Source organism: Jaculus jaculus, chromosome 9 (genome assembly GCF_020740685.1).
Source record: "Jaculus jaculus isolate mJacJac1 chromosome 9, mJacJac1.mat.Y.cur, whole genome shotgun sequence".
In the NCBI taxonomy this organism is placed as follows: Eukaryota; Metazoa; Chordata; class Mammalia; order Rodentia; family Dipodidae; genus Jaculus; species Jaculus jaculus.
Window position 1 is genome coordinate 93,800,188 of NC_059110.1, and position 18,184 is coordinate 93,818,371.

The following is an 18,184-nucleotide window of genomic DNA, read 5'->3' on the forward strand; positions in this document are numbered from 1 at the left end:
CTTCAGATGTGTGCACCACCTTGTGCACATGCGCGACTTTGTGTGCCACATCACCTTGTGCGCCTGGTTTACAGAGGATGTGGAGAGTCAAACATGGGGCCTTAGGCTTTTCAGGCAAGCTCCTTAGCCAATAAGCCATCTCTCCTGCCTTCTTTTGTCTTTGAGGCAGACTCTGGCTCTAGCCCAGGGTTAGCTCCAGGCTGACCCCAAACTCACTGCAGTCTTCCTACATCATCTTCCCCCAGTGCTGCAACTAAAGGCCTGCGCCAGTCACACCCAGCAGTTTTGTGATTCTCTAAGAACCTAGCATTAAAATGCACATGCTCAGAGTAGAGAAGGAGAGAGAACAGGTAGGGAGGGCTATTTAAAGTCTGAATGTGCTGGCTAAGTATAAGTCACATCTTTGAGTAGCTTCCCCTGGGCCTGAGATTTTGTTGAGCTGATCCCCTCATCATCAGAATATAAGAGTCTGGGATTCAGAGTGTTGCTTCATGTCAGAAGATCATGAGTGAAAGGAAAATTTTTGCAAAACCTGGAATTGGGAGCTGGGGAGATGGCTCAGGGGCTAAAAGGGGCCCAGGCTCAATTACGAGCCACCCACACAGAGCCAGATACAAAAATGTGGTACAAATACCTGGTGTTCATTTGCAGGAGCAAGAGATTTTCCCCCCTCCACCCCACATGTGCTAATTAATCAATTAATTATAAAAATAAATAAATAAAACACTGACTTGGCTACAACTGGGCTCTATCAAAAGAAAGGAGAAAGGTGGGGGCACCCAAGATGGGCAGTGAGAGGCTTGTCAAGAAGGGTGCCCTCCATGAATTTGAAGCAGATTGCAGAGTTTAGGGAAGCAAAATTATAGGGGTCTTTGTCTGTCTGTTGTGTCTGTCTGTCTGTCTGTCTGTCTGTCTGTATGCCAAGTGAAGGAAGGCTACAGGCCCTATCAAATCTACTCCTTTCTCTTTTCAGAGTTCAACCAAACAGTCCAGAGCTCTGGAAATATGACAGACAAAAGCAGTCAGGATCAGCTGCTGTTTCTCTTTCCAGAGTTCAGTCAACAGAGCCAGGGGCCTGGGCAGTCCGATGACCCTTGCTCTGAGCCCACCAACAAGAAGATGCGTCGCAACCGCTTCAAATGGGGGCCGGCATCCCAGCAAATCTTGTACCAGGCCTACGACCGGCAAAAGAACCCCAGCAAGGAAGAGAGGGAGGCCTTAGTGGAGGAGTGCAACAGGTAACAACACCAGAAGCCCACTTGAGCAGGCAGGCAAGCACACGGACCCGGGATCCATTTCCCTCCATCCTGGAATACAGAAGCAATGGTTATCCAGATACAAGTGGCTCCATCTGGGCTCCCCAAATTGTGTTCTACAGAACCCTAAATTCAGTTTATTAACAAATAAGTTGAGGTACATCATATGAATACTTCCTCTTAGGGAGTCACAATGTAAATATATATATATATTTCATATTTTTTATGAGGGGGACAGAGAGAGGCACACCAGGGCCTCCAGCCACTGCAACCAAACTCCAGATGCATGTGCCACCTAGTGTGTGTGTGCGACCTTGTGAGCTTGTGTCACCTTGTGCGTCTGGCTTACACGGGATCTGGAGAGTCGAACATGGGTCCTCAGGCTTCGCAGGCAAGTGCCTTAACCACTAAGCCATCTCTCTAGCCCAACAATGTATATTAATGTATTAAAAGCTGAGAAGTCCTGCGGTAAAGAAACCTTTGGAGCTATGTTGGTTGGTGACATGGAGTCTCTCCTCCGTGAATTCTAACACCTGCAGAAGCCATCACTCCAGGGAAGATCCTATTCCTTAGCCACAGAACCATACACTCATTAGTTCAAAAGAAAACATGGTGCAAGCATGGTGGCACACACCTATAATCCCAGAACTCAGGAGGCAGATTCAGGGGGATCAAAAGTTCGAAGCCAGCTGGTGCTTCACAGCAAGTTTCTGTCTCCAACAAACAGGCAAGAAAACTCGACAGAAGAGTAAAAATTGGCTGAGTTGGTTCAGTGTGCTCTGCCCATACTTACTCAACAGAGTTCTTTTTGCATATTACCTATGCAGGCACCCCCCCCTTTTTAAGTAAAACCTGGAAATCCTTGGAATTTTTTGTTTGTTTGTTTAATTTTAGCACTATTCACCTTGATTCCAATAATGCCTTGAAAACAACTGCTCTTTGCTCTGCCAGAGGCCTGTGGAGACTTTGCTCTGTCTCTAGGTTGGGCTGGCTTGGGTTGTGGAGGGATCTGGCCAGTGAGGGCAGATGGAGAAGCAGCAGTGCATGGCACAGGGCAGCCGGGCTATGCCCTATCTCCTGCTCATTCGAAGGCCCCAGCATCTGCTGAGACTTAAGAATGTTGATTATACCTGGGTGCGGGGTTTCCTCAGCACTCAGAAACTAGATCAGCCCTCCCTGGAGTCTCCTTTATGTCCCACCCAACTAGCCCTTTGTAGGGGTCCTTGGTATGGATGAGAAATCTGGCTTTTCTGGTACCTTTCAAGGTACCAAGCCTTGAAAGCCCAGTTGTCTCTCAGAGTGCCTGGAGGACGCTCAGAGCCAGCCAAGGACTGTGCCTTTTGTGAGATGGGAAACATGGCAAGATGAAGAGGTGTCAAGAGGCCCAACCTGGACCTTGTCCTGGTACTGCCTGTCCCCTGCTCACTCTCTTCTACCAGAAGCCACACCAGGGGCCTACACGCCGCCTTCCGTGCTCTGGGCCTGTGCTCAGGTCTTGCTCAGGTCCTTCTCACTGGACACTACATGGATGGCAGGCTTTTTCCCAGCCCCCCACAAACCCTCAGCTTCTACTCTGACTATACGTCTGAGGCCTGACTCCAGCTGCCTTCACTCACCATCTCCCCTTTATCCATCCCAGGGCAGAATGCTTACAGCGAGGTGTCTCCCCCTCCAAAGCCCACGGCCTGGGCTCCAACTTGGTCACGGAGGTCCGTGTCTACAATTGGTTTGCAAACCGCCGGAAGGAGGAGGCCTTCAGGCAGAAACTGGCCATGGACGCGTATAGCTCCAACCAGACGCACAACCTGAACCCTCTGCTCCCCCACGGCTCCCCACACCACCAGCCCAGCACCTCCCCTCCAAACAAGCTGTCAGGTAAGCTCAGGCCCAGCCTCACTGCCTCAGCATGACCATCCCGGTCCTCCCTTCCTGTCTCCTCCTGACAAGATGATTCAGAGGAACACATGCTTGGGGACGGCCACTGGTTTCTTTCTGTGGCCAGAGCAGTTCTCATGAACGAGTGGAGTGTGTGGCCTCAGCGCGGGGCTTCTTCTCGCTCCTGGCTCCGCCGCTGAGGTGTACGAGACAGCTTGGCCCCCAGGGAGCCCTTTGTCCTGCTCTTCTTTGTCCTAGTTCTTCTCCTTGTGTGGCTGCTGACTCAGCCGCTAGCTCCGATCACTCTCCCAGAAGGCTGCCTTGTCGGGTCCGAGCTGCCGGCTGCAGGGAGAGGCAGGGAGAGGTCACAGTGGTGCATCACCAGTCACTATGATGGAGAATGGCAGCCTGGCCGCTTTCCACCATGCTTTGTCCTGCCATGTCCTCCCCTGGCCCTCTCAGCTTGCTCCAGCAGAAAAAGCCTGGCGGCCATTAGGGGAGGACCATGGAGGTGACAGGCCTGCTTGTTGGCTGTTGTGTCTCACCTGGGTTAGGGTGAGGTCAGTCGTCTGACATCTTCCATGATGAGTTGGCTGGAGTTGGCCGGAGTTGACGGAGGTGATATTGTGTGCGAGGCCCCAGCGTGGGTCGGAATGTCTCTGCTCTGAGGTTAGGGCTTGTTGGCATGGAAGCCTGCATCCTCGTGCGGGAAAGCATCTCTCGGTGTTGAGCACTGTGCCAGCTACATTTTCTCCGCCTGGGTCTTAGTTCTTCCGAGAAATCTGGTTGCCCAGAGTTGATGTGCTTAGCATTGTCTTCTTGGTGCCCACGAGGACCTAACGGAGCACAGCCTTCTGCTCTGGGGAAAGTTTTGGAAGCAAAAGGTAAACCACTGGGTGACCCTGCAGTGACTCTGTAGCCTGTCCCTGTTCTCACTTGCTGATTGTCATTCTCATGGCCAAAGCCTGGGCATAGGCTCAGAGTCACCAGCCTAGCAACATGCAGGCATTCATTCCAAGCCTTCACTCACACCATCGCCTCTTCCATGGTCTCTGGGGCCTGACTGTGCCAAGCATGTTGCCCGGGGCTGGGCTAGGATGTCTCTGGGACCTGCTCTGACAGTCAGGAGGGGCTCAGCCACCTGGAAAGAAAGCGTGGCTTATTCTTGACAGGCAGAGAACCTCCCCCCACCCCCAAGCAACTATAGCCTGACCAAAGTGTCTCTTAGCACCCTCACAGCAATCCAAAGCAGGGTTCAGGGGATAGTGGTGGATGGCATTGGACTGGTACTGAGCAGGGCTCGCCCCCCATGGCAATCCTTAGGAGCTGAATCTGGAGGCTGGGGCGGGGGCGAAGGGGGAGTGTGATTGGGATAAAGAGCATTGTTGAGAAGACAATGGCCATTGTGCTGGGACCTGTGATCTCCACACCAAAGTCAGGAGCCTGGATGCCAAACAAAAGCCCAGCAACTTTCTGACAAGCTCGGGTTGCGCTAAGGTCACTGTGGGGTCGTTACCGTAGGCTGTGTGTACCCTGGCTAGACAGCCAGAGAGTGAGAGCTGCAGGCAGGGGCAACAGGTATGGGGAACAAGGCAGGGCCGAGGCAGGAACGCAACCAGGGGACCCCTCATATGGGAGCCTAAGAGCGTCCCATTGGAAATGGATCCTCTGGCGTGCCCCAGAAGTCTGAATCTTTATAAAAATATGGAAGGATAGAACCAAGAGGGACTTCAAAGAAAGAAACCGAGGCCCAGAAAGAGGTAGTGAGTTGTCAAAGATTCACAGAGTGATCATAGCAAACAACCATCCGATATCAGGTCTGCTGGTGCCGGCACCATACTTTCCTTGCAACCTAAGTGTGCGTTGAGGGCAAACCAAGTCCTGGCAATGTGGTAAGGATGAGCTGGGCTGTGGCTCAGTGGTGGAGTGTGTGCCTGGCCAGCATGTTCAAGAGTGGGGCGGGTGGCCTGGAGAGATAGCTTAGCAGTTAAGGCACTTGCCTGCAAAGCCAAAGGGCCCAGGTTCGATTCCCCGGGACCTACATAAGCCAGATGCACAAGGTGGCAAATGCACCTGGCATTTGTAGTCGCTGGAGGCCGTGGTGCTCCCTCTCTCTCTCTCTCTCTCTCTCTCTTCCTGTCCCTCAAAATAAATAAATTAATTAAAACTTAGTAAAAAAAAAAAAAGGGGGGGGAATGAGGAGAAAATGCTGGGACACACAGTCCTACATCTCACATGTTATTATCTAGTAGGGAAGATATGAATCCAGCATGGAACCCCCAGACCCAGCTGGGGATCAAGATTATCTTTGGATGCTTCCAGAGCTTTTCTAGGAAGGGAAAGAGCTTCCTGCTACTTCTGAAGGAATCACTATGAGACACTGTGGATGTTTCCAGTGACTGCTTTCCCTCCACTTTAATTTTCATTCAGAGCTCATCAAAATATCCCTTGACTCCCAGCCAAGAGCTGGATTCTCTGGGGGTAATTTTGAACCTCAGTTCTAAGCAGCCAAGTGAAACATATGGCTAATTCATATGACTTCTCTGAGTCTCTTATGTGTCAAGTGGACGTATCTGGGGGTATCTGCCCCACAGGGTGCATTAAGTGGCTGAACCCATGAACACCACCTTTCCCAACAAGCCATAGTAGGGTCACCTCAGTATTGCAGAGGATCGCCAGGAGGTCATGGAAGGAAGGGCAGGCAGTGGAAATCTGTTTTCTTTAGTTCGACACACTTGGGGATAAAGTCCTAAGCTATGTCCTGACTTTGGGAATGGAAGAGAAGTGGCCACTGTGCTCCGGAATGTGGGAATGGCAGCCCTAGCTGCCCATCTGCCAAGATGGCACAGGAGCTGAAAGGGCTTTCAGGCAGCATGCCCAGGGCTTGGCAGACCCAGCAGCGTTCAGGGAAGACTCCAGCCTGCAGAGCCTCACTGTGCGCCTCTTATCACGGGGTCTCCAATCGAGGCACAGTCTTTCCTATTGGAGCGCAAGGCCTTTCCTGCCTAGCCATACTAACGGCCTGTGCCCCGCTTGCCCACGATGACCACGGGGTGACCCTGGTCCTGGAATGTGCCGCACAATAGGGGTGGCAGGAGGAGCACTTTGCCTCTGTCAGCTGCGGGTTGGTTACAAGGTGCCCTGCGAACACATTGTCGGCAGAATCAGCTGTTTTCAGCGCAGGCCCCTCCTCGACTTTACAATCACACACCAGCATGCAGCCAGGGGTTGTCATGGCTTTGTCTCCCTTATGCATGCTTAATTGACAATTAAGCTGGGGCTTTGAACCATCCTGGCTGCCGCTGATGGGCCTTCATCTTTCCAGTGCGTGTCACAGGGGCACCCTTTGTCTGCTCTTCTTGGGGGCCTGAAGTTACTGTAGCAGGCTGCAGGCAGCCATTTATCTTCAGCCTGGAAGGCCTTTATCTGCCCCTTTTCCCTTCCAGCAGGAGCTGTCCCTGGTTATAGGCCCCCGTGACAGCCCATTCTGGGACCATTGAGCCGGCCCGGAGTGATGGCCTCTACCTCCATTCTGGAGCTGAATCGAGGAAAAAGGCCCCCAAAAGGTCAAAGGGCAGGGCCGTGGCATGCAAAAGGAACTGGTTGGAGACTGGTGCTTGTATTGATGGGCTCAGAAGAGGAGGAAGTTGACGTGGGATGGGACCTGGGCTATCCTTGGCCCAAGCCTGGTATCTGCTGGCTGATCTGGGTGTCCTTGCTGCACACTGCACACTTTCTCCAGTCCCCAGCTAAGTCACCTGGCCAAGCACCCGGAGGAAGCGAGGGAGGGACATGCAATCTCCATCAGTTCTCATGATTTTGGGAAGGAAATAGGGACTTATTCTTCAGTAAAAAGAGTGAGAGGCAAGAAAGAGAAAACAGCTGCCCAGGGTTACTTTCAAGCCTAGGAAGAGATGGGGGGGAGGGGTTCTGACTGCTTCTCTTCCCTACCTTTGAACCCCATGCACCCTCTTCCAGCCCAGCATTCTTTTCTAAATAATATTTTATTTTTATTTATTTATTTATTTATGAGAGAGAGAGAAAGGAAATGGGTGTGCCAGAGCTTCTAGCCACTGCAAACGAACTCCAGACACCTGTGCCACCATGACATGCCACCATGCATCTGGCTCGCATGGGTCCTGGGAAGTAAAACCGAGGTCCTTAGGCTTCCCAGGCAGGCGCCTTAACTGCTCAGCCATCTCGCGGGCCCCAGCCCAGCATTCTTGACTTCCCTAACGTGCGTCAGAACTTGAGGACAGAGAATCCTGCCTCCCGCGTCTCCCTCATCTCCTTTCACACTGTCTCCCACGTGGCCCGTAGGAATCTAACACCAAGGCTGAGACAAAGCAGATTCTTGACCCGCGTACCTGTGTGACTGCTCTTCTCCCTGGCAGAGACATACACAGGGCTCAAGGAAATCTCAAATGTGCCAATGACAAGATGGTGACTAAAGGCAGTGAATATTAGTCCCAGTTGATTGGGCACGGTCTTGGTTTGAGGCTCTCTGTTGACACCTATATGTATCATTTCATGTAATCCCAGCAACCCAGGGGAATGGAGGCTAAGAGAAGCAGGATGTTTAGGATGTAAGCAATTTGCTCATGGTTAGTAGGCAGAGGCAGCAGGGTTTGAGCTTCTTATACACTGCCCATCTGTCTTTGCTGTATGCAGACACTTAGAACAAACACGAGAAAGCCAGGTGTGGCGGTGCACGCCTTTAATCCCAGCGCTCAAGAGGCAGAGGTACAAGGACTGCCATGAGTTCAAGGCTACCCTAAGACTATATAGTGAATTCCAGGTCAGCCTGGGCTAGAGTGAGACCCTACTTCAAAAAACAAACAACTACAAAAACCAATGAGAACCATCCCCTACACCACCGCACAAAATCCAGGTTCTCCACCTGCCGCCCCCCCCCTTCTCTTAAGCTCCCACTCTCCTCATTTGAATGACCGAGGCTTTGGGTCAGCATGGCTGAAAAGGCGGCTGCCAGGGCAGGGGGCGGCGGGGCGGGGGGAAGTCCTCACAGTCTGCTTAATTTACTGTTTCCTTTCCAACTGTTGCCTCAGACCAAGGTGGATCCTGTGGGAAGAAACGAGAGCCCCTTCATCCCCAAGCCCATCCCCATCTGTGTGGGGATTTGAACTGCCCTTGCTTTCGGCACTGTCTGGGGCACTAAATGCCTTAACAACTTAATGGGGCCTCGGAGACAGTGCAAGCACCTCAGTTCACCTCTGGGAGCTCCTCCCCCTCCCTGGGCAGCAGACAAGAGGAGGGGTTTATGAGGGCAGCTGTAAAAATATTCATCTTAGCAGCAAAGGTTCCCAGAGTAAATGAGCCCCATTGTCCCTACGTGGGGCATCAGTTCAGTTCCAAAAGGGGACACATCCTGCCTTGGCCTGCTACTAGAGGTCCATTGCTGGCCATGGCTCCACCGGTAGCCTTCTCAGCAACTTTATCTGGCTGCAATTTTATCTCTTGAATTTGAAGGTCATTTTATCTTGCAGGTACCACCCCATCAATTCCCAATAGACTGGGGAAGACAATCAGGATATTAATGAGATTAAGAGGCCTACCCTTCAAGGCATTCTGCTGTGTGTGTTGGGGGGGGGGGATGCTGATAGGGGTCCCTGGTCTGCATACAAAGAAACTATGCTGAGAGTTGGTGGGGCCTCCAACCTTCTCACACAAAGGGGACTTCCCCCCCACCCCACCCCGCAGATATCAGATGGACTCCTATCATGGAAGTCAGCCCCACTGGCTATACCAAATCACCCCAGAGGGCTCCAGGATTCCTAGCTACCTAGAGGCAGCTCTGGGGAGGAAGGAAATGGCTAGCAAGCACAAGGCTTCAGCCCGCAGCTTGTGAGAGAAGTGCTCTTGGGATCTGTTTGTAAAGTACCAGAGGCACAGAGAGAGGCAGAGTTGTGTGTTACAAGGGCCTTTGAAGCTACCTGCTCAGTGGAAGGCACAAGATCTGGCTTTATGCCTTCGCCCCATTTCTCAAGGGGAAGTAAAAACATGAATGAGGAAGGCGGGAAGAGTGTATGCATTATATATATATATATATATATATATATATATATATATATATATATGTATGTATGTATGTATACATAGTATACATATATGCATGTGTTTATGTATATGTGTATCTATACAAAAACATATGTAATGTATCCAGAAAACAAAGTCAAGTGAAGCAGTCAGTCCTGGTTATTGTCCTGGGCTATTGACAAGTACTCCATAACAGGGTCAGCCAACTTTGTCAGTAAAGAGCCCAAGAAGAAATATTTTAGGTTTTTCAGGCTGTGCAGTCTCAGCCATGGCCACTCAGCCCTGCCTCTGTAGCCACAGACTGTCCATAAATGTGGCTGTCTTCAATGCAACTTTACTCCTGGGGGCTGAAATTTGAATGTCATTTTTATGTTTCATAATATACTCTCCTTTTGGCATTTTTAACCAATTAAAAAATGTAAAACCTGGGCTGGAGAGATGGCTCAGCAGTTAAGGCATTTGCCTGTAAAAGGACCAGGTTAGATTCCCAGTACCCAAGTAAGTCCAGATGCACAAAGTGCTGCATTTATCTGGAGGTCGTTTACAGTGGCTGGAGGCCCTGGCATGCCCATTCTCTCTCCCTTTTTCTCTCTCTCTCTCTGCAAATAAATAAAACATATTTTTTTAAAAAATTGCTAGGCGTGGTGGTACACACCTTTAATTGCAGCACCCAGAAGGCAGAGGTAGGAGGATCACCATGAGTTTGAGGCCACCATGAGACTACATAGTGAATTCCAGGTCAGCCTGAGCTAGAGTGAGATACTATCTCGGAAAAAAAAAAAAAAAAAAAGTAAAAACCGTTCTTAGTTCACCCATCATGTGAAAAGCACACTGTGTGGGCCAGCTAATCTCTCCCCTCAGAACTGTGGTTCTTATGCTCTGTAGCCCATTCAACTGGAATCTCTGGAGAGTAACACCAGGAAGTTACTAAAACCTTCCAGGTAAACCCAATTTACAGCCAAGTTTGAAAACTGCTCTTGAGCTGGAGAGATGCCTTAGTGGTTAAGGCTCTTGCCTGCAAAGCCCGAGAACCCAGGTTCAACTCTCCAGAACCCACATAAAGCCAGATACACACGGTGGCACATGTATCTGGAATTTAGTTTGCAGTGGCTAGAGGCCCTGGTACACCCATTCACTCTCTCATAAATTAATAAATTAATTAAGCAAATAAAACATACAAAAACCTAACTCTAAAGCATTTTACTGTAAGCACTCATTACCTGAGCATGTGTTAAAATGTGGAATCTTATCCTGTGTGTATGGAGTAGGGGAGGCCTGAGCTTCTGCACTTTGGTGCTGGCAAAGAGGAATCTCACTTCAAAAAAATAACAATGATAATAATAATTAACAATAACTTAATTTTTATCGCTAATAATTTCATTGTTAATAATTAACAAAATTAGTGGGCATCTTGGTGATGCTCAGTAACTAGTCTCCCTCTCTCCTGGCCTGCTTTTGCCTGACCACCTCCAACCCCAACATTGAATATCTTCCTAAGGATACTGGGAGTAAATGCTCTTATAAGCCCAGTGGACATGGCAACAAAATCATGGTCTAGGGAGACAGTTCTGAATTTCAGCCTCACCTTGGCCACTTGTTGCTGGGTGACCCTGAATCTGAGCTTTAGAGTCATGGTGGGTAAAAGGAGCATGCCCACTTGTGCAAATGTTGGAACGTTAAATGGGATGACATTTATGAGAATATATAAAACACCCCAGACATAGCAGTTCTTTTGTAAGTGATAAGTACTGTCATTCCTTACAGAGGTTTGCTTTCTCGTTACTTTGGAGCTTGGTTTTGTTTTTCGTTGTTGTTGGCATTATTGTCGTGGTTTCGGTTTTTTGAGGTAGGGTCTCGCTGTAGCCCAGGCTGACCTGAAACTTACTATGTAGGCTCAGGCTGGCCTCGAACTCACAGCAACCCAGCTACCTCTACCTCCCGAGTGCTGGCATTAAAGGTGTGCGCCACCATGTCCGGCTGAGCTTTATGTTGTTGTTGTTTTCCCCTCATTTTTATCTCTTAGATATTTCATTCATTTCTGATTTTTAGAGAATTTGAGTATTTCCAGCTAGATGCCCATCTTGATGTCTGAGGCAGATTCAGGGTGGCTTCTAGTTACAGATGGGTATGAGGCAGTTTCCCATTTGTCCTTGGCTTGCTCTGTGAAACTGATTAGGTATATCCAGTGTCATAAGGCATTTAATGCAAATAACGTGAAACAGTGAGAGGAAGTTAAAAGTGCCATCGGTGGGTATCCAGGCAAGGGCTCAGGACCATGCAGCAGGAGGTCAGGTTCATACGATGACCATGAATTTCCTGAGTCTAATGGGGCATTTTTCTTCCCTAATGAAAAGGAGGTGTGAGTACCCCAGTCGTGTGTATTGCTGGCTGGTAATTAGCCTGGGGAACCTGATAATTAGAAGGGGTGTGGTGCTCTCCTGGTAGATGCCACATGGGACAAGCTCACTGCCCTTTGTTCCTAGAAGGAAAGCTGTTTCCAACTTCAGGCGAGGGAGAGCGAGAGACAGACAGAGAGACAGACAGACGGGGGTGGGGTGGGGGTGGGGGGAGAACGGGAGACAGACAGAGAGATAGGGAACCCAACCTCACAGGGAACACGGGAACCCTTGCAGCTTCAGCAGGCTGATTTTTCTGGAAGCCACTCTCCTCACTCTGGGTACATGCTTTTTTTCCCCTCACACTGCTCTGACCCAGAGGCCTCTGCAGTAGCAAAATATGTGGCTTCAGATACTGAGTCCCCAACAAGGAAGGACTCCATCCTTCTACTCCTCTGGGGAAATCAAGAGCCAATTTTCTTTTTCTTTTTGCTTTTTAATCTTTATTTTGTTTATTTGCACGTGTGTGTTTCTGCGTATGATGCACCAGGGTCAGTGCAAATGAATACCAGATGATTGCGCCACTTTTTGTGTCTGACCTTACGTGGGTGGCTGGAGAACTGAACCTGGGCCAGCAGGCTTTGCAAGTAAACATTTTTAACCGCTAAGCCATCTTCCCAAGCCTAGGAGCCAAGTTTCTCAGACCTCATGCTCAGTAAGTCGAAGGAACGTCGTAGAAATGGACTGGGCATTTAATGACTTCCCCGGGGAGAAGTCTGTGTGCTGTGAAGTACGGTGCAGTTCAGTGCATACAAGTGCCCTCTCTTCAGCACCACACTGAGGTAGAGGCGTCTTGCAAGCAAGGTACAGCACCCACAACACGCTGTGCTTGAACCGTGGTTCTGTCACTGCCTGTCTGGCAGTATGCCCTCCAAGAAGTTCCTGAGCATCTTTGAATCTCAGTTTCTTCATCTATAAAATAGGGACCCTGTTATCTAAAAAGCAATAAGAAGCCGGGCGTGGTGGCGCACGCCTTTAATCCCAGCCCTCGGGAGGCAGAGGTAGGAGGATCACTGTGAGTTCGAGGCTACCCTGAGAGGACAGAGTTAATTCCAGGTCAGCCTGGACCAGAGTGAGACCCTACCTCGAAAAAGCAAAAGATTAAATAAATAAAATGTAATAAGGCACCAACAAAACCAGCTCAGTGCCTGACAAGGAAGGTTTGCTACCCTGACAGCACTCCAGGACTGACTCAGAAACCGCTGGGGTGTTAAGATTAAGGAAGGGCTCTAGATCTCCCTGGGTTTCTGACAAGGGTGTGGCTTTGCAATTTCACTCTGAAAGGTTTTCCCTTTCCATGAACTTTGGTTGTCATTTGAGACATCATAAGCCATGGAATCTAAGCAAAGGCAACATCTGGGGTTCGCAAATTTCCTTCCTATACCACAGAAAAACCATCAGGGAGCTTATTAAAAACAAACATGGGAGCCTGGCATAGTGGCACATGTCTTTAATCCCAGCACTTGGGATTATGAGTTCGAGGCCACCCTGAGACTACATAGTGAAGTCTAGGTCAGCCTGGACTAGAGTGAAACTCTGCCTTAACCTCCCCTCACAACAAAGAAAGAAAGAGGGCTGGAGAGATGGTTTAGCGGTTAAGCGCTTGCCTGTGAAGCCTAAGGACCCCAGTTCGAGGCTCGACTCTCCAGGACCCAGATGCACAAGGGGGCGCATGCGTCTGGAGTTCATTTGCAGTGGCTGGAAGCCCTGGCGCGCCCATTCTCTCTCTCTCCCTCTATCTGCCTCTTTCTCTCTCTGTCACTCTCAAATAAATAAATTTAAAAAAAAGAAAGAAAGAAAGATATGGGTATCCACAGGCATGGTGGTGGCGCATGCCTTTAATACCAGCACCTAGGAGGCAGAGGTAGGAGGATCATTATGAGTTCAAGAGCAGCCTGGGCTACATTTCAGAGTGAATTACAGATCAGCCTGGGCTAGACTGAGACTCTAATTCAAAAACCTAAATAAAAACAAAAACAGACGCAGTTCCACCACTCACCCACCTCTGTCCGATCAGCCTTGCTAGGATGTGATGTTGCTCAAGCATAAGAAACTGTAAGCAGTGTCCTAAGGCTGCATAGCCAGGGCTGGCTGTCAGTAGTCTGGATAGAACAGGAGAGTTCTGAGGAGTTGACAGTGATCTGATGGTGCCTTGCTCAGCTAGAAGAGGAGAGAAATAGTGGGAGCCCAGAGCCGCTAACAAGCAGGAGTGACCTTGGGCAAATCACGGAACTTCGCAGAGATTTTGGCAAATGGGAATGTTGTAGGAGGACGTTTCGGCTCCGATGGGTTTTGTCACTCGGAGCCTGTGTGTTGCTTCCAGTCCTAAGGTTGAGCGCTCCACCGCTTGAAATGCAGAGAGAGGCTTGCCACTTATACTTTTATTGTTAAGCTCATCATCTGTCTCCCTGCCTCCCTTCTTCTCTCCCTCTGTCTCCATTTGAGGAACTATGTGCTGTTAGAAGCCTTCCACCTTTATTAGGGACCATTAGAGCTTTATAGCATCAGCCGATTGGGTGGAGCCAGTCACAATAAACAGATTTATACTGTGTATAAACGAGACACCTATAACTGCTGGAGGTTAACACTTTCGGGTCCTTTGAGTGGCAGCCCGCATGCCCATGTCTTCATGCCCTGTCTGTGGCAGGATGCCTCTTCCTGGTCGTCACCTGTTAGACTAGGTTGACAATGAAGCTCTTCTGAGTCCTTGTTCAGCAAGGACAGAAATCCTCTAAGCAACACCTCCTGCTTGTGTAATAAGCTGGAGTACAAAGTCAGTGTTTCATTGATCTCTAGATGTTTCACAGATGCAAACAGAAACGAGCAGCCCATTATCCTCTTATCTAGACCAGGTGAAAAACAGAGCTGGCATCTCTTCCTGTCAAAAGAAAACACAGACAACTAAGCCTCGTTCCCACGGTGACACAAGACCCTGGAGTCGAAGCACCTATCTTTCTGCGCGTGTATTCTGAGCAGTAGAATTGGGAGCTACGCCAGCCCCTGCTGGAGTCTTCACTATAGTCTCTAGCCTAAGCCCGGACCATGGCAGCCATTCATCCCACTTAGTTGTAGAATGAAGATATCTGTTATAGCGGGGTGTGGAGGGGTGCACCTTTAGTCCTAGAACTTGGGAAGTTGAGGTAGGAGGATCACCGGGAGTTCAAGGCCAGCCTGGGCTGCAGAGTGAGTTCTAGGTCTGCCTAGGTAGAAGGATTGCTGTGAGCTTAAGGCCACTCTGAGACTACATAGTGAATTCCAGGCCAGCCTGGCCTAGAGTGAGACCCTACCTCAAAAAAAAGAAAAAAGGTACCAGTTATAGACAGCTTCCTGTCCAAATGCTTAGTGCACAAATGCTCTACTTTATACACTTGTTATTCAGGTTTAGAATAGCATCTATTATTATTATTATTATTATTATTATTATTATTATTATTTGAAGCCCATCTTCCCTTTTCTGAATGTCACAAAGTCCTCTGCTCCCCACCTAAAGCTAACAGTTCACAGCACAATGCCGATGTTAAATGCTACCAAGCCAGTTTTCAAAGGACGATGGGGCTTTCTCTCTGAAGTCCCACCAGCGTGACTCCTTCTAGTTCAGTCCACTCGTTTAGTTTAGGCGTACTAGTTTCATGTTCTACTAACGTAGTTCCACTTGGAATCCCTTCCCAAGATTCCTTGGGTAAGAAAAGAGTTTCCTCTGAGTGAATGGAGGCCTATGCTTTGCAAATCCAAGCCCCCCCGCCCCCGCCCAGGGAGAAGCAACAGCCACACTGCTTCTGAGCAGCCCTCCATTCTCTGGAGGTGCTCCCCAAGCCCTCTTTTGGTGCTCCTCTTCTCCCAACAGAACGGAAGCCAGTCATCATGCGCCTGCCAGAGCGTCAGTGCCTGACACCTGGTGCTCCCTGGGGCCGACATCTGTGAGCCTCTGGGTGATCAGCAGCTGTCTGTCATGATCCCATGATGATGGTGATGATGCTTCTGGTGCCGCCCTCAGGAATGAAGAAACTGGGGGCCAGGCAGACCCCCATAATGAGTCAGCTTAAACACTTGTCAAGCCCCAAAGAATCATGTCCCTGGGTATCACCTCCCAGTAGGGTACTGCTTATGAATAGGTCACAGTGGCAAACCTCTCTTTCCTAGGGAACTTTTATTAGCCCTTCAGTCACAATGCAGATTGTCTGTTTATAGGTCCTTACTTTGTGTGGACATGCGGTGGCTCAGTCTCTGGATGGCTTTACAGCCTTTCTGCCATTGCCCAGACCCACTAGGAGCATCGCCATTCTCCCTACCAGCCAAGCCCAGGAGCCTTTGTTGCAGCCATATGATCCCTGCTCGCAAAGGCAGCCTCTCAGAAAAGACCAGACCCCAGGAGCCAGACTGCAGCAGGACACTGTCTGTCACCACAGGCATTAGGCCTAACGATGTCCACTGTTAACTTGTCTCGGTTTTTCACCCTAGTTCTTTGGAGAAAAAGGCACTGAGGTTACTCATGTTGCCATAGTGAATCCCATTAACTGACACTTTTCCTTACCTCAAAAGTCTCCAGTGAGGGCTGGAGAGATGGCTCAGCGGTTAAGGGGCTTGCCTGCAAAGCTTAACAACCTGAGTTCGATTCCCCAGTACCCACATGAAGCCAGTTGCACAGGTGGCACATGAATCTGGAGTTCCTTTGCAGTGTCTAGGGGCCTTGGTATACCCATATTCTCTCCCTTTCTCTCTCTTTCTCTCATCTGCTTCCTTCTCTAACTCTCTCTCAAATAAATAAATAAAATACTTTTTTAAAAGTCCCCAGTGGACTGTTTGGAAGGACACACGTGTATGTACTGAGGCTCCCACCAATAACCACTTGGTACTATGGCAACCTCCTTGTGTACATTTCTCTTAAAAGCGATATTATATCTGCTTGTATGAGAAACTCAGTAACCAGTAAAATGACTGCATATTCCTGACTACACATAGTAAGGAACGTGCACACTGTTTTATCCTTTTAAAAGTTTTATTCCACAAGTAGTTTAAGATGAAACTTATATAAAAGCATTTTTATCACAAAATAAAGATTACATGTCAAGCTGAAAAAAAACAAGTCCCCAGTGGACCAAAAGCTGAGTTCTAATACAGTGAGTATAAACTTGGGGTTCTTGTTTATAGCCCCAAATCTCTATAGATGGTTGATCAATGCTAATGGAAGCCCCCATTCCCATCCCCTTAAAGAGTTCTAGCTGACAATATTATGCTTCACTCTCAGGCATAGAGAATGAAGCCCCCCCCCCCAACACACACACAAAACATCTGCAGCAGCAGAGCTCTGTGTGAACTCTCAGGTGAAGGAGGCTGTCGGCACATCCCACTTCTCCAGGCACCTGTCTCATGTCTTCACACATGCAACTGCTCAAATCTCTCAGTACTATTTCTTCTGTGTATTATCTTAATTTCTCTTCCTTTTCTCCTCCCCTTCTTCTTACTTGAAAAAAAAAAATAAGGTGCTTGTCTCCTCGGCAGATGCCTGGGTGCCTAGCACAGGTCACGCTCCACGTGAGGCGCTCAGGAGACAGTACAGAAGACAGGTGAGGTCCTGCCCTCAGGGATCTTATGTTTCCATGGGAGATTCAGCCAAGAAACAAGCCTACAACCCCTTAAAATCATGATGAAGTGGCTTAAACAATCCAGAGTCAGTTTGGGAATTATGAGGGAGAAAAAAGAATGAGTTTCAAAACACCAGACTTGCTGAGTGACTTTTAGCAAGAGGTAGCTTAAACAACCTCCAAGCCTCAGCTTTCCGTTCGGTCAGGTGGGCATTTGTGGCACAATGGGAAGCTGGCACCATGAAAGACTTCTGGGGGTGAGGACCTCTGGAGTTCTCCAGGCAGGATCTTCTGGCTATAACCGTGGTCTCCAGGTTGAAGTGATCTTGTGAACCACCTGATGTTTGCCTGCAGAAACCGGCTCTCTGGCAAGGGCACAGTGAGGTACCTAAGGCCGGCAGAAGGACACAATGTTTCTTTCCCTCTTTTCCCTCCTGCATGTGTGATATTTCTAGAGGTAGCATGAACATTAGCACTCTTTCTTAGGCAAGACATTTTTGGTGGAAGACAGTGTTGGTTGTTCTGCTCCCCTGCCTCCCCTGTTACATGTACTTTGATTTTTTTTTTTTTTTATAAGAAAACCAGTTTGTGGGCTTCCCTGAAGTATCATTCAACTTTTTACTCCTCGACTCAAGAATGTTTACCGTCCCTACAGGCCTGTCTGTGTTTCTGCTCTTATGAATTGGGCTCCTACCTAAGGCACCTTGGGATCTGGAATTAAAACTAACCCAGTGTTGAAATTGCTTTCATCTCGCATTGGCTGTTTTTCTTCCCCAGGTTTTCACATTTTTTAATTTCCTAAACTCTTTGCAAACATTAATCTTTATCTTAGGAGGAAATACTATTAAAGCAAATTGGCAGGCATCTTGCATTACAAATGAGGAAACCGAGGCAGCGCAGTGACAATTAATTTGAAGGCTTGCATTTATGGAGTCCCGAGGTTCAAACTGAGCAATTGTTCACATTCTTTTAACCCCAAATGAGCGTCTCAGAAACTCACTGGACTGAATCATTGGCATCT

The 18,184-nt window shown here is 48.9% G+C and overlaps 1 protein-coding gene across 5 annotated transcripts in view; it reads left to right on the top strand.

Moving 5' to 3' along the window:
- Positions 1-18,184, top strand: part of Hnf1b (HNF1 homeobox B) — a 61,773-nt gene that overhangs the window by 9,845 nt on the left and 33,744 nt on the right. For 3 of the 5 annotated variants that reach the window (XM_004664547.3, XM_004664546.2, XM_045159762.1), the window contains exons 3-4: positions 974-1,238; positions 2,896-3,131. In XM_004664547.3, the coding sequence (XP_004664604.1) occupies positions 974-1,238; positions 2,896-3,131 (501 nt within the window). The remainder of the gene's footprint in view (positions 1-973; positions 1,239-2,895; positions 3,132-18,184) is intronic. The other 2 variants (XM_004664549.3, XM_004664548.2) reach the window with 1 other exon arrangement.